This window comes from Nerophis ophidion, linkage group LG13 (assembly GCF_033978795.1).
Source record: "Nerophis ophidion isolate RoL-2023_Sa linkage group LG13, RoL_Noph_v1.0, whole genome shotgun sequence".
Taxonomy (NCBI): domain Eukaryota; kingdom Metazoa; phylum Chordata; class Actinopteri; order Syngnathiformes; family Syngnathidae; genus Nerophis; species Nerophis ophidion.
The window spans coordinates 48,174,677-48,191,376 of NC_084623.1; the positions used below are offsets into that span (position 1 = coordinate 48,174,677).

Genomic DNA, 16,700 nt, shown 5'->3' on the forward strand with positions numbered 1-16,700 from the left:
TGACCCCTCTCTGTCAGTTTACGTGGCCTACCACTTCATGGCTGAGTTGCTGTTGTTCCCAAACTTTTCCATTTTCTTACAATAAAACCCGTAGTTGACTTATAAATATTTAGGAGCGAGGAAATTTCACACCTGGATTTGTTGCACAGGCTCCTGAGTGCAGCCCATTCTTTCACAAATGTTTGTAGAAACAGTCTCCATGCCTAAGTGCTCGATTTTATACACCTGTGGCCGGGCCAAGTGATTAGGGACACCTGATTCTGATCATTTGGATGGGTGGCCAAATACTTCTGGCAATATAGTTGTATGTGTTGGGACCAGAATTTCCCCAATAAGTTTATTTTCTTCAAAACAACACATTCACACTTTAGTCACGCCACTGGGTTTTACTCAGTCCTGTTACCCAACACATTTTAATATGCAACTAGTCACATGGTCCACAGGAAGTTGCATTTATCATACCCGTTTTCTATATATTCAATGGGGGAAGCACAGTGCTGTTATCAAAATTATTATTTTGATTTTTTTTTAAGTTTGTTTTGTTGAATCACTGTAAAGTGTCAACATGTTATTAGCAGGAATATCTGTGGCTATATGTATATATACTTTATGCTAAAAACATACTCCTGTTCCTTTCTGTCTTTTTACACTAGGGGTGTTCAAAGTGCGACCCGGGGGCCATTTGCGGCCCACTGTTCATTTTTTAACGGCCCCACAACACATTCTAAAAATACGATTAAAAAAAGCAACAAACAAATGTGGTATAAAAGAGCAAACAGGTGAAATGTAACAATAAATTGTTGCAATGTTTACTCTGATATTACAAAGCTGCCATGCAGGCTGTTTCTTTAAAAAATAATAATGAATCAAAATCAACATCATTTTGTATTATTGACCAATTCAAGGCTCCAAGTATGTCACATTAAATATTCCACTTTCAGATATTTTTGGGGGAAAATGTTGCATATTTTGTGATTGCCATATAAAAAACTGACCTTTTTTTTAATTTTTTTAAAGTAGGGCCTAAAACGAACAAACAAAAATCATGAACAACAATCAAACTTATAATTTAAAGGATAGATCTGAAGCTGATCTTGAGATTATTGTGCTAAAAGTAAAGATAAAAAAAAAATATATATTTTTTAACACTTAAATGAGTGGAACCCTTTTGGATCCCCAATGATTTTAGTGGGATTTTTTTTGTATTTGTCATTGCTCCAAAAATGTCAATGTTGTTATGAGTTATTGACATTTTTAAGGCTCCAATTATTTTACAATATCAAACATTTCACTTTAAAATTTTATTGGGGGAAAATATACCACATTAGGTGATTATTTTCCATAAAAAAAGCCTGGGTTCTTCTTTGACAAAAAGGGCATACAACTTAAATGTTTGAAACCTTTTTTTGACAGGTATACCTAATGTTGATTGAGAGATATACACTTTGAATAATACAAATAATAATAATAATACTAAATAATGATAATTTTTTTATTTTTTTTTTGACCAAAACCCCCTGAGTGGAGGCCTAAATGTAGACATTTTTTATACATTTATTGTATTGGTTTTTAAATTAAAAAATATCAAAATGGCCCCCGCTCACTTTGATTTTTCAGTGTGTGGCCCTCAGTGGAAAAAGTTTTGACACCCCTGTCTTACACAAATGAGCCATCATCTGCCTTGGAACATCGTATAAAAATAAAACGAAGACATTTTGAGTGGTTCAATATATGAAAAAAACAAAGAAAAGTGGATTTTGTTGGAAATGTTAGATTAGAAGGCAAAGCATCAGTCAATCTTCCACAGATACTGTCAAGCAGACGGATCGACGTGGATGGAACGTACAATTGCACGATGACAAGTAATCGGTGTTGAGGTCACGGCTCTTGTGAAAGCTTCAGCCTCCCACACCTATCAGTCCAGTAGCACTTATCTAAGACGCGGGTAGTGGAATGTCAGCTCTGTAAATATCGGTGGGAACATCCACCACAAGTCAAGGTTTGTTTTTCCAACTTGTTCGGAAGCGGTGCTGTTCATCGCTGCAGCTGGAAGTCGGGGGGAAAAAAAAGCAGAAGAAGGTGTTTTGTTTGCATTTGGCTACAGCTCGCAGCTGCTGGGATTTAAATCCCAGGCAGGCTGAGCGAAGGTTGTTCAAGTGTAACTTAAAACTCTTTGCAGGCACTCATGACTCGCATAGTTTGCATTTTCTATTAGGATTGCATATTGCGTAGAAAACGATATATATCATTATCTACAAATGTCTTCCTTATAATATCTACAATGTTCAGTGACATGTGTGACAATTGTCTGCAAAATGGCTTTTTTGCCGATATCCGATATTCCGATATTGTCCAACTCTTAATTAACGATATCGATATATGCGCCTGCCTAGAAATACTGCCGGATCAAACTCGTTTCGCAAAATAATTACGCATGCTTAGCATTTCGGGCTCCAGTACTCTGGAATGCCCTCCCGGTAACAGTTTGAGATGCCACTACAGTAGAAGCATTTAAGTCTCACCTTAAAACTCATTTGTATACTCTAGCCTTTAAATAGACTCCCTTTTTAGACCAGTTGATCTGCCGTTTCTTTTCTTTTTCTTCTATGTCCCACTCTCCTTTGTGGAGGGGGTCCGGTCCGATCCGGTGGCCATGTACTGCTTGCCTGTGTATCGGCTGGGGACATCTCTGCGCTGCTGACCCGCCTCCGCTTGGGATGGTTTCCTGCTGGCTCCGCTGTGAACGGGACTCTCGCTGCTGTGTTGGATCCGCTTTGGACTGGACTCTCGCGACTGTGTTGGATCCATTATGGATCGAACTTTCACAGTATCATGTTAGACCCGCTCGACATCCATTGCTTTCCTCCTCTCCAAGGTTCTCATAGTCATCATTGTCACCGACGTCCCACTGGGTCATTATTGTCACCGATGTCCCACTGGGTGTGAGTTTTCCTTGCCCTTATGTGGGCCTACCGAGGATGTCGTAGTGGTTTGTGCAGCCCTTTGAGACACTAGTGATTCAGGGCTATATAAGTAAACATTGATTGATTGATTGATTACCGCCGGCTAAGGATTAACGGCGGGTCAAACTCGTTTCGCAAAATATTATTTTTATAAGCGCATGTCTAGAATTTGGGGTTCACGGTGGAAGAGGGGTTAGTGCGTCTGCCTCACAATACGAAGGTCCTGCAGTCCTGGGTTCAAATCCAGGCTCGGGATCTTTCTGTGTGGAGTTTGCATGTTCTCCCCGTGAATGCGTGGGTTCCCTCCGGGTACTCCGGCTTCCTCCCACCTCCAAAAACATGCACCTGGGGATAGGTTGATTGGCAACACTAAATTGGCCCTAGTGTGTGAATGTGAGTGTGAATGTTGTCTGTCTATCTGTGTTGGCCCTGCGATGAGGTGGCGACTTGTCCAGGGTGTACCCCGCCTTCTGCTGAGATAGGCGCCAGCGCCCCCCGCGACCCCAAAAGGGAATAAGCGGTAGAAAATGGATGGATATCAACCGATACCGATATATCCAGTTGTGGAATTAACACAAAACAGCAGCTTGGAATGTTGAGGTGGGGGTAGGGACAGAGTTAGTGCTGCAAGGGGTTCTGGGTATTTGTTCTGTTGTGTTTATGTTGTGTTACAGTGCGGATGTTCTCCCGAAATGTGTTTCTCATAACGATCAACTTCCTTCCACAAGTTCCAATCTTCCTAAAAATGTTCATAGTGGGTCAGGGCACTGAGAAGGACGAGTCTGCAGCTTTAGTTATTTATCATAATCTGTAATGCATTTCTTTCAATATGCATCATAACAAAAAGGGTAGTATTACAAAAATGGATAGATGCTGAGAGTCCAACTTATACTGACTGGTATACAGTAGAAAAAAACTGCAATTAGTTTAGGTAATAATGAGTCAGATATTGGAATATGGGATCCATTATTTAAATTTGTTTTAACTATTAAATGAACTAAAAATACGACTTTGTGCAAAATATTGGACACGGTTTGTTGTGGAAGGAAGTTGCCAAAGACATGCACCTGGGGATAGGTTGATTGGCAACACTAAATTGGCCCTAGTGTGTGAATGGGAGTGTGAATGTTGTCCGTCTATCTGTGTTGACCCTGCGATGAGGTGGCGACTTGTCCAGGGTGTACCCCGCCTTCCGCCCTATTGTAGCTGAGATAGGCACCAGCGCCCCCCCGCCACCCCAAAAGGGAATAAGCGGTAGAAAATGGATGGATGGATGGATTGTCAGGCTTATGAGATGTGATGCAAAAGTAAGTTAGTGTGACACCACTGTTCTTTTTTTTTTTTCTTTTATAAATATCTGTAATGATAATGTCACTGAGAATTTTTTAATCACTGCGCTGTTGAAATTGTTACTAATATTGATACTGTTGTTGATAATATTAATTTTTGTTTCACAACCTTTAGATCAGGGGTCTCAAACTCAATTTACCTGGGGGCCACTGGATGCAGAGTCTGGGTGAGGCTGGGCCACAAGAAAATATTTATTTAAAAAAATGTTGCATGATCCTCAGCATTGTATCCCTTGTGCACCGCAACTTTCTCTGTGCAAATAAGACACGTCGGGGTGCCCCTGTGCTCAACAAAGAAATATTGCATCTGCCATTTTTCCTGGAATTGTCTTTGCTCATCACTAACCTCTCTCTTCACTGCAGCCTTTGAAAAAGACATGTTTGGGGTTGTGGAATATATTTGTATTGAGCCGACGCATGGAGAATAATGATATTTCCGCAATGTGTGTCATTCCGCTTTTCCTCCCTACAGCAACACGGCGGTCGGCGGACAATAGCCGGGAAAAGTGACTGCTCCCGGAGTGTTATCCGGCGCCATATAGAAATATATGTAGTGTTCATTGTGTGAGGCGATGCAAATTAAACAATAAAAAAAACAAATAACGGTTTGAATTGGTCCAGGTTATCGGGGACTGTTATTACTGATGGACAGGTGTCGCGGTCTGACTGCAGCCAGGAGGCACGTAAGAAAACCCTCGTCTCCATGGCAACGTCTCCGTCGCTTTCACTCATTTGCCGCTTTTCCACTAACGCAGGGGTAGGCAACCCAGAACCATTTTGGACCCAAATACCACAACGCTGTCAAGCGGCATTCAAATAAAACTCTCGGGCCGCACTAACATTAAACTCTCATATTAAGGTGGGGGCCGCAAAATGACGTTTTGCGGGACGCAATTGGCCCGCGGGCCGCGTGTCTGAGACCCCTGTATTGTATTGTTTTGTGTCATGTTTGTGTGTCCTGTTAATTGCTCTGTTTATTGCTATTCTGAATGTTGCTGGGTCGGGTTTGGTTTTGGAATTGGAATTGCACTCTTATGTCATTGTTGTGTATTGTTTTCTTGGATTGATTAATAAAAAAAAAATAATAATAATAATAATAATTTGTAATAATTATATTTCCCACATTATAATGCATATTATTTTTTTTAGATTTGTATATATACATATATTTTTTTGATTACTCGTATATTTTCATACTATGTATATATCAATATATTGTATATACAGTATATTGTATACTCAAACCACCAATGATCAGCCCAGGAAAACTTGACTGGATTTCTTGTACTGCATAGTTTGTTTTTTACAATTTCAAACATAGGCCAATCCCAACATGAGTCATATGCCAATCAAGCTGTCTAAATGGCAAACAAGATTGTGACGACATTGTAAATCATTACTCTGTCTTACATATAAAAAGCATATCTCTTGTTGGGTACTGCTACCTTGTGTATTACCCAGCAGACTGGACTTTTTACAGCTTGGAAACATACTGTATGTGCACATATTAGCTCATCACGACTCATAATGCAAATGAACCCATCACATGTCCACAGTCCTGTGTTTGACGCCAAAACAAAGACACAGTTCCATTAGAACAGGCAAAGTTCCAGTGTCGTCATTAGTCAGCCGGCCAGTGGCGTACAGTGAGCGGTGTTTACCAGATGAAACATGTCAGGTACTGACATGAAGAAGCACACGTCAGCCATCGCTGCATTCTCTTTGCGTGACACATAGGAATGCAGAAGCTTTACACATCAGCATAAAAGAGAGAAATTGCTCTTTCCCGAGGCGATGACACCCAATAGCACTGCCAGAAGGCGTGGGGGGGGATTCTGATCAGGGGGCATGAGCTACAATGTTTTCACAAAAGACCAGACCCTCCACGATCTCACAATATTGCAATCGCACTAATTCACGTTAATCCAAAATGATCGATTCTCTGATGCATCACGATTATGCACGGACGAGTCATGAATTAATGGACAAATGTCCAAATATTGATTATTTACGTATGTTAAAAACCTCTAAAGGCTTAGTTGGCCACATGTGTAGACAGCACCTTTTAGCTCGTATTTCCAAAATTGTGTACACTACTGAATTGGCGTCTTATGGCCACTTATGTGGACACTTTATACTGCCATCTGGTGGTGTCAGAAGAGTATAACATACAATGGAATTTGGAAAAAAAAGTGTAAAAGTGCGACTAAGTACATCATATCAAAAGATGATTCTTAGTTTTTATTCTAATTAGAGTCCAATAAGCCCAAATAGCAAAGTGAAATTTAAAAAAGCATGTAAGCAAACAGCTTGGGCCTTAAGAGGTTTTAAAGTACCGAATTTTGCAGACTATAGAGCGCAGCCACTAAATTGTAGAAGAAAAAAGTTGTCTCCATATATTAGTCGCACCAAACTACAAGTCGTAGATATATATTGTACGTTGTAAAATGTGTTATTTACACACTGTTTCTATACGGTGCCTGATACATGGCAGTAAAACGGCTGATCAAACAAAAAAAAAAATCATTGTCATGGACCCACTATCAGCGGAAGCCAGCTCTCCAATCAGCGAAACAGACTCAATGACTCCACAGTGACGTTTTGGTGATTTTACAGAACTGAAACACTACAAAAAGAATGCCATTGTAAATGAATAATACTACCAGACGCTTGTAAATGTCTTACCATATTAGCTAATGCTAACGATGCTAGCCTTATTACAATACGATAGCACATATAAATATGCATGAAAACACTCTTACAGACATCACACATGGGACAGAATCCATACCAGTAGAACGCTATGGACGATTAGAAGACGGAACAGTACTTCCGATTAAGAGCACTAAATGGAAGGACACTGCAGCAACTGCAGTGAGGGAACTTGTCCAGAAGATGACGCCATAGCACAAACAATAACACCCCTCAGTGTATTTGCTTTTTTTTTTTTTTTTTTTAACTTTTTGCATTATGACCGACAGCGACGAAACTTGCATAAAACAGCTGCACCGTTTCATAAGCCGCAAGATTCAAAGCGTAGGAAAAAAGTAGCCAATTATAGTTTGGAATTTACCCTAAATAAACCAGTGAAAATGTCCCCAGCCAGCTGGACCAAACACACAACTGTCCATCGAGTGAGTCACTTTAAATTTGATCACAATACACGCATCACGTCATGTGTGTTAGTACAACTACAGTGCATAGTTGTGGCTTGTGCAGCCCTTTGAGACACTCAAATTATGGCTATATAAGTAAACATTGACTGATAGATTGATACACTATCTGGCTAGCTGTGTACAAACAAAACATGAAATGTGGGCTAATACTTTACAGATACTGTAATATGATTGTTCATGTTTTTCAGTCAGTACAGATTGTTGTCATATCGCATTGTGTTGTGTATTACAAGCTCAAACGCGTTACGTGTTGTTGTAGAAGCTAGCTTATCGCTTAGCATTTTCCGGCTAATACCGTAGCATAGGGCTGGGCGATATATCGATATACTCGATATATCGCGGGTTTGTCTCTGTGCGATATAGAAAATGACTATATCGTGATATTGGACTATACTTTCTCACGCAGTTGTTTTAGCTGCTGGCATTACACTACAGGCTCTTCCCACTCTTTGTTGTCTCTCCTTCTCACAGAGACGTAAAACAAGCGCACCTTCTTACATACGTCACATACGTATACGCCCTGGCGGAGCAGAGAGGTAGCAGCATGGGTAACGTTAGCTGTGGTGCGAGTGCAAATACGAGGGAAAGAAGGTGCCAATCTGGTAACAAATGAAGGAAGAATTAATTCCCAAGAAAAACAGCACGGGGTTCATCGTCTGGCGGTGGTTTGGCTTCAAGCGGGAATATGTCAAACAGACAACCGTAATATGTCAAGTGTGGGGCAAAAGCGTTGCTACAAAAAGTAGCATTACTGCTAATAAGTAGCATCATTTGAAAAGTCACCCGCTAGAGAATGAAGAGTGTTTACTCTGCATGTCAACATCTCCATTCGGTGCCACACCAACAAAATGCCGAGGCAACCACTTCCACATCAACACTGTATGAAAAAAATAGTCAACAACATAGGGAGATAACGTCTGCAGTAATCTTCCACATAGCGATTTGATTTCCTATTATGCAGCTCATTTTTATTTGACAGTTATGGAAATATCTTGTGTGACATCATGCACAAAAGTGCACTTTGTTTTAAACTATTGTAGTGGCGTTCTATAAAAAAAAAGTGCACTTTAATTTAGTGTTGTTTTGATATGTCATCTTAGTGACATCATGCACAAAAGTGCACTAATAACTTTTTTTAAAATGTCTCTGACAATCTTGCACTTTCTGTTTTGGAAATGACATGAATGTGTGTGTGCTTAATAACTGTTTAATAAATACAGTTTTGGTCAAATGACTTAGTTGTGATTTCCCTCTCTGCATGAAAGTTTAAAATGAGCATATATTAATGCAGTATGAACAAGAATGTTTTAATGTAGACACATAAAATCATCATACTGCTGTGATTATATGCATCAAGTGTTCATTCAAGGCTAAGGCAAAATATCGAGATATGTATCGTGTATCGCGATATGGCCTAAAAATATCACAATATTAAAAAAAGGCCATATTGCCCAGCCACATGGCGATACGCTAGAAAAAGAGTTCCTCAGAAGTCGCTCTTACAATAACAATGGCACTACAACCTATCGTTCACAACATAAATGAAGTATTGTTGGCAGTTTCTGTATGCATTTTTAAAATGATTTAGGAGGTAGAATTGATTTCTACCATTTTCTGCATTGCAAGCCACCAAAAACAAGCCCCTTTTTACATGTTAGAATGTAAAAAAAAAAAAAAACTTTTGTCTTCTTAGCTCTTTTAATGATAGTATATATTCGTACCATGAATTGATTAACGTGGACCCCAACTTAAACAAGTTGAAAAACTTATTCGGGAGTTACCATTTAGTGGTCAATTGTACGGAATATGTACTGTACTGTGCAATCTACTAATAAAAGTTTCAATCAATCAACGTAAACGATAGGCAAAATTCCGAAAACATTTTAAGTTAAGGATTTTTGTCATTTCTGATCATTTATGAGGGCACCAAAGTGCATACAGATGACAGCAGCTTGTTGATGTTGTTTTATTGTGTTAATAAAGAGAATGTTGATTTATCATCCCCTTGTTGTGTTTGTTTGATATACAGTATTGAACATCACTTTATATTGTGTTCAAAGTGTAAAAACCTTCACTACAATATGGACTTTTATCAAGGGTGTAACCCAGCATTTATGTTTATATTGTTTCTTATGGAGATATTTGCTTCGCTATACAAACGTTTCTATTCACGGACCTTGTTCAATAACTCGAGGTTGCCCTGTAATGAAAAAATGGGCACTTATATAAGAAAAGAGAATACAATCATCTATAATGTTCTTTAAAGTACTCTAAACTCTCCTTGGAGTGCTTTAGGCTCAATTATTTCAGAGTCTACAAGACATTTGGCCGCTTTAAACTGCACTCGGCCACATTTTTAACTGCTGTGTTTGAAGAAGACAATTAGGATATGATCACAAAGTCCATAATTCCCACACAGCGTTTAAGAGAACAATCAAACAGAGGTTGAAAACTTAAAAGATTTTTTTGTTGCTATTTTTGTGCATGTTGTCGTTAATTGTGGGTTTTTGTCAACCTATTCATGTTACATATTGATAATTAGCTGTGCAAAGACACTGCAGACCTCAAAGAGTCATGCAAGAGATTAAGTATTACAAAGGTGGACCTTAGATGCGATGCAGGATATATACACACACACACACACATGCATAAATAGGACACACACTTGGAAATAAATAAACACGCTACCTTTTACTGCAAAGCGTTTCCTGCGGCGCCACTGCGGCCCCAGGGTAGCACTCCTTGCAGTCCGCTTGATGTTTACCCTCTTGGCCCAGATCTGCTGGCTGACCTGGTCAGACACGCCACAGCGAGGCTCTGCCATCTGCCTCAGGGTGGCGCTGTCCAGTTCACCCGTCATGGGCAGGCGAGACAACCACTGGAAGTCCCTAAGAAAAGGTAAATGTTTTACAATTTGACACATTTCCGTGGAACATGTGACGTTTTACAATTTGGAATACATTTGCAAATCATTTTCAACCTATATTCAATTGAATAGACTGCAAAGATAAGATACTTAACGTTCAAACTGGAAAACTTTGTTATCATTTGAAATGTGATGCCTGCAACGTGTTTCAAAAAAGTGGCAAAAAAGACAGAGAAAGTTGATGTATGTTCATCAAACACTTATTTGGAACATCCCACGGGTGAGCAGGCTAATTGGGAACAGGTGGGTGCCATGATTGGGTTTAAAGGCTTTAAATGCGCAGTCATTCACAAACAAGGATGGGGCGAGGGTCACCACTTTGTGAACAAATGCGCGAACAAATTGTCCAACAGTTTAAAAACAGCATTTCTCAAAAAATTCAGAGAATCTGGAGAAATCACTGCAAGGCCGAAAACCAACATTAATCCCTCAGGCGGTACTGCCTCATAAAGCGACATCAACGCGTAAAAGATATCACCACATGGACCCAGGAACACTTCAAAAAAACACTGTCAGTAACTACAGTTTGCGGTAAGTGTAAGTTAAAACTCTACTATGCAAAGCAGAAGCCATTTATCGACAACAACCAGAAACGCTGCCAGGTTCGCTGGGCTTGAGCTCATCTAAGATGGACTGATGCAAAGTGGAATGCCGCTGTGCCGCCATTCAATTCTAAGTTAATGATTATTTGAAAAAACAAAAACAAGTTTTAGGCGGCTTGCGTTAACCAAGCTAAAAAACAGAAAAAAATAATTGTCTGTTTACTTTTAGTCATGGGTATGCACAAACATTTCCAGGTATATAAAAGAAATAATGAGCTTGTTTTTTTCCCCCCAGGGAAACCTTCTAATCATATGAGGCTGGGCGACCTCACTCCATCTCGAAACACACAAGATGTGAAAGCCGTAGATTACGCGCAATTTGAACAGAGCACAATGAGCATTAATAGACTTTGCATTCTAAAATCCTTCACTGCTATAAGAACTGACTTATTGTGGCAGTTTCTTAAATCTCTTTTCCATTGCACATGCTCATATGGATCAATTACACCAGTTGTACTTATTTTTTTGAGGCATGAGCCTTTGGAATAGTGCCCCTTGTTTTGTTTTTTTTGTACGGTCCAATTTCATCCAGTTTGTGGCTAACTCTCCCATTCCCGCGGGTACAGTACAGTCATGTAAGCAAAAGCTTAGTCCAACAAAAATGGCTACCGCGGCACCACAATGCATTGCAAAACCAAATAGCCCCTTTGAGCCCGATTATGGGTTTTTACGTTGAATACGACAAAGTGCACTCAGTGCTGAGAGCATATTTGCCAACCCTGAGACCTCTGAATTCGGGAGATGGGGAGGCGGGGTTTGGTGGTAGCGGGGGTGTATATTGTAGCGTACCGGAAGAGTTAGTGCTCTGAGTATTTGTTCTGCTGTGTTTATGTTGTGTTATGGTGTGAATGTTCTCCCGAAATGTTTTTGCCATTCTTGTTTGGTGTGGGTTCACAGTGTGGCGCATATTTGTAACAGTGTTAAAGATGTTTATACGGCCACCCTCAGTGTGACCTGTATGGCTGTTGACCAAGTATGCCTTGCATTCACTTACATGTGTCTGTAAAAGCCGCATGTATTACTGTATGTGACTTGGCCGACACGCTGTGTATATGGAGGAAAAGCGGACGTGACGACAGGTTGTAGAGGACGCTAAAGGCAGTGCCTTTAAGGCACGCCCTTAATATTGTTTGTCAGGGTGGAAATCGGAAGAAATTCGGAAGAATGGTTGCCCCGCGGGAGATTTTCGGGAGGGGCACTGAAATTCGGGAGTCTCCCCAAAAAATCGGGAGGGTTGGCACGTATAGCTAAGTGCAGTGCGCTAAGAGAAAAAGCTCCCTTATGCAATCAATAACTCCATCCATTTTCTACGGCTTATACCTGGAGCCTATCTCAGCTGCAATCGGGCATAAGGCTGTGTACACCCTGGACAAGTCGCCACCTCCTCGCAGGGCCAACACAGATAGACATACAACATTCACACTCACAATCACACACTAGGGCCAATTTAGTGCACATCAGATGCATGTCTTTGGGGGTGGGAGGAAGCCGGAGTCACGGGGAGGACATGCAAACTCCACACAGAAGGATCCCGAGCGCAGGATCTTCGTATTGTGAGGCAGACGCACTAACCCCTCTCACCCCGTGCTGTCCTCAATCAATAACTCATCTCAGCTTAATACCCTGCCTCTAATCAGGATATCTGAAAATTCAACTTAAAAAATTGCAAGGTGAACTAGCTCCTGCGACTGCTTGTCCACGCTGAAATGGCGTTGCGCACCTGAACGTACCCTTCATCAAGTGTCAACTGCATAGTTTCCATACCCGACACTCAGTCCAAGTCTGTTGAGGGCATTTCCAATATGTTTCCATGACAGTTCTGTCAGTGTGCAGGCCAGAGGGCAAGCTTTCTGGAATTCCTCAGTGGTTCAGGGAGGGTTCAGGAGACGTTTGTTGGGTGGAGGTGAGGGTGTGGTCTACACGCAACCCTCTTGAGGGCTCATCCCACACCTCACCTTTTCACTCACTTAAGTTTAGGGATCGACCAATTTTCGGCTGGTCTGATTATCGGCGGCGTTATTAGGCATTTTGACGTGTATCAATATCGGCCTTTTATAGGCTAGGGCCGATTTTTTACTACAACATAAATACATCAGCAGATACAATATATACACATATGATACCAGTATTTAGTATCATAACAAGGAATGATAAGTAGAGAGTAACATATTTTTCCTAAATATAGAGTCTGGTATACAAGCCACACCCACTAAATTTTTTAAGAAAAACTTTTTTTTTTCATATATTATCCGCACCAGACTATAAACCGCAGATATATTTGTTGTGAAATTAGTTATTCACACAGAAGTATTTATATATATATATATATATATATATATATATATATATATATATATATAAATAATATTTTCTTTATTTACTTGGTCATCAGCTCTTCAATCTAGCTAAACAGACTGAAAGAGTCCACGGTGGCGTTTTGGTGAATTTACAAAACTGAAACAAAACGAAAAGAATGTCATTGTAAAGATATTAATAATCACACAGACACTTGTAAATGTGTTAGCATATTCGTGCAACACTAGCTTAAATACATCATGATAGCGCATACAAATATGCATATCACAAATGGGACGATTTAGTAAGTATGAATTGTTTTAGTTATATTGCAAAACGTATAAACAGTAGTTGGAGTGACGAACGAAGAATCTTTTCGAACAGAAATGCTATAGACGGTTTCAAGGAATTAAAACTGGAAGTACGTTTTCAACCTGCAACACCTGCAGTGGGCGAACTCATTCACAAGATGTCGCCTTAGCACAAATAATAACACACCAGTTTAGTGTCTGCTTGGGTTTAATGAAAACTTCCGAACACAAGACATTGTAGTGAAGAAAACTTCATAAATTAGCTGCACCGTTTCAATAGCTGCAGGATTTAAAGCGTAGGAAAAAAAACACAGATTATAGTCCAGAATTTAAGGTAAAGTTAACACTACTAACCAGTGCTTCTTTTTGCCAAAGCTGCGCTGCAGTGCTCAGACGGTCAGCCCACCGAATCCTCAGGCCTAATTTCTCCTTTGCTTAAAAGAACTTGTCAGAAGTTCATTTTTCTGGCCTGGTATTCGGGCTTTTGACCTTCTTGCCTGGAGTCTTCCTCCTGTTTTGTGCATTTTTGCTACTCCAGCGATCGTACGCCGAGCCTCCGTCCGCAACAATCGCAGCGTGGGAGCAGCCAAAGTTTTATGTTTTGGGATTCAATCAACGTGACAAAAGATGGAAGGACATGAAGATGACAGAAGAGATGTGTCAAAAATCCACACTTTGTGGAAATTGACACAATCAATCATACATTTCAGAAATCAATGATGTAAACTGTGCTACTAATTGAGAAAAGGACGTGAACATAGGTGTTGGTGATTGCTATGAAGTGGAAGAGGGGTAGGGTAAAATAAGCTTTGCTTCTTCTTACTCCTTTGCGGACATGTTGTGAAGAGAAATATAAACATCTCAAATATGTGATGTAAACTGTATGCATGTTTGAAATAAACTTCAACCTAGTACCAACTAACTGATATTTCAGGCTTCCTCATGAGGATATCTTACAATTAAGGATGTCCGATAATATTGGACTGCCGGTATTATCGGAAATTAATGGTATCGGTTTCAAAAAATAAAAATTATGTCTTTATAAAACGCCGCTGTATTATGGACGTAGGGAGAAGTACAGAATGCCAATAAACATTAAAAGGCGCGGTCTTTGCGTGCCGGCCCTATCACATAATATCCACGGCTTTTCACACACAGAAGTGAATGCAAGGCATACTTGGTCAACAGCCATACAGGTCACAATGAGGGTGGCCGTATAAACAACTTTAACACTGTTACAAATATGCGCCACACTGTGAACCCACACCAAACAAGAATGACAAACACATTTTGGGAGAACATCCGCACCGTAACACAACATAAATACCGCAGAACAAATACCCAGACCCCCTTGCAGCACAAATTTTTCGGGACGCATCAATATACACCCCCCACTACCCCCTACCCCTCCCCCCTCAACCTCCTCATGCTGTCATGTCCCAAATTCCAAGCTGCTGTTTTTTGAGGCATGTTAAAAAAAAAATGCACTTTGTGACTTCAATAATAAATATGGCAGTTTCATGTTGGCATTTTTTTTCCATAACTAGAGTTGATTTATTTTAGAAAACCTTGTTACATTGTTTAATGCAAGCAGCGGGCTTTACAACAAAATTAGGCTTAATAATGTGTTAATTCCACGACTGTATATATCAGTATCGGTTGACATCGAAATCGGTAATTAAGAGTTGCACAATATCGGAATATTGGATATCGACAAAAAAGCCATTATTGGACAGCTCTACTTACAATGTATTAAATACAATAATTGCTATAAAATTGATTGGATTGCAATTTATTGTGATGTGCAGAAATCACATATTTTGACCAATTTTCAGTAGAGTTCCCATATTTTAAAAATGAAATCGCTGATGCTCCTGTTAGACATGTAATAAAAAGGTGTTTGAGGTCTACCCTGATGTTGTTTGCTGCTAAATTAAGCACAAAATTAGCTCTGCATAATTTATAATCTCGCGACTGGCCCGACGTGTCCTGAAAAGTAATGTTAACAAAAACAACTTAAAGCCTTGTCCAGATGTTTACTGGCATTAAATATTCATGTTTTGATAACTTATACGACCTATTTGACTACCGAATTTTCCAGACTATTAGTCACTACTTTTTTCCTACGCTTTGAACCCTGCGGCTTGTAAAACTGCGGCTAATTTATAGATTTTTCTTTGCTAATGGCCACAATGTTTTGTATTCAACAAATAGTTTCCATAAAACACCAGGAGACACTGAAAAGGTGTTATTGTTTTTGCTCGGGTGCCATCTTTTAAACGAGATTGGTCACTGCATGTGCTGCGGGTTGAAAATGTACTTTTCTGTTTCTGTTCCAATGCAATGGAGTGCTTCAAGCAACGTTTGTAAGTTTTACAATATAACTATAACAATTCATACTTACAAAACTATCCCATGTGTGATGTCTGTGGGAGTGTTTTCATGCATATTTGTATGTGCTATTGTAATGTAATCCAGCTTGCGGTGTTAGCATTCACGAATATGCTAACATGTTTACAAGTGTATGTGTTAGTATTATTAAGTTACAATGACATTATTTTCGCCTTGCTTCAGTTTTGTAAATTCACCAAAACTTCACCGTGGAGATATTGAGTCCGTTAAGCTGATTGGAGAGCCAGCTTCCACAGCTAGTGGGTCCATGACGATCACTTCGGTTTTGTTTGATTACCCGTTTTATTACTGTTTTACAGACGCCATTTGGAAGCAATACAAGTATGTAAATAAACTATTACAAAATACTTTCTACTACAATATATATGCGGCTTATAGTCCAGTATTGCTAATATATGTAAAAATATTTACTTTTTCTATGGGTTTGGATCAAATACTCTCTAGCATAGAAAATACAGTACTGAGAATTGGTACCAACTCTGATCTCTATTTAAGGTACCATCAAAAGACTTCCATGATTAGCACTTAGATGACTTACTTACCGGATGGCTGACTGCATCTCAGCTGCATTGTGGAAGTGGTTGTTGTCATGAAGGTAGCCATATTTTTCCAGAAACACCTGAAACATCACAGTCGTCAGTCATTATGACCAAACAACAACACTTC

At 39.8% G+C, this 16,700-nt stretch overlaps 1 protein-coding gene across 2 annotated transcripts in view; it reads right to left on the reverse strand.

Annotated features, from left to right (window-relative positions):
* The window catches only part of mmp28 (matrix metallopeptidase 28), a 48,172-nt gene that overhangs the window by 20,036 nt on the left and 11,436 nt on the right, over positions 1-16,700 (reverse strand). For both annotated transcript variants that reach the window (XM_061919138.1, XM_061919137.1), the window contains exons 2-3: positions 16,577-16,653; positions 10,177-10,376 (exon numbers count right to left, since the gene is read on the reverse strand). In XM_061919138.1, coding sequence (XP_061775122.1) covers positions 10,177-10,376; positions 16,577-16,653 — 277 coding nt within the window. The remainder of the gene's footprint in view (positions 1-10,176; positions 10,377-16,576; positions 16,654-16,700) is intronic.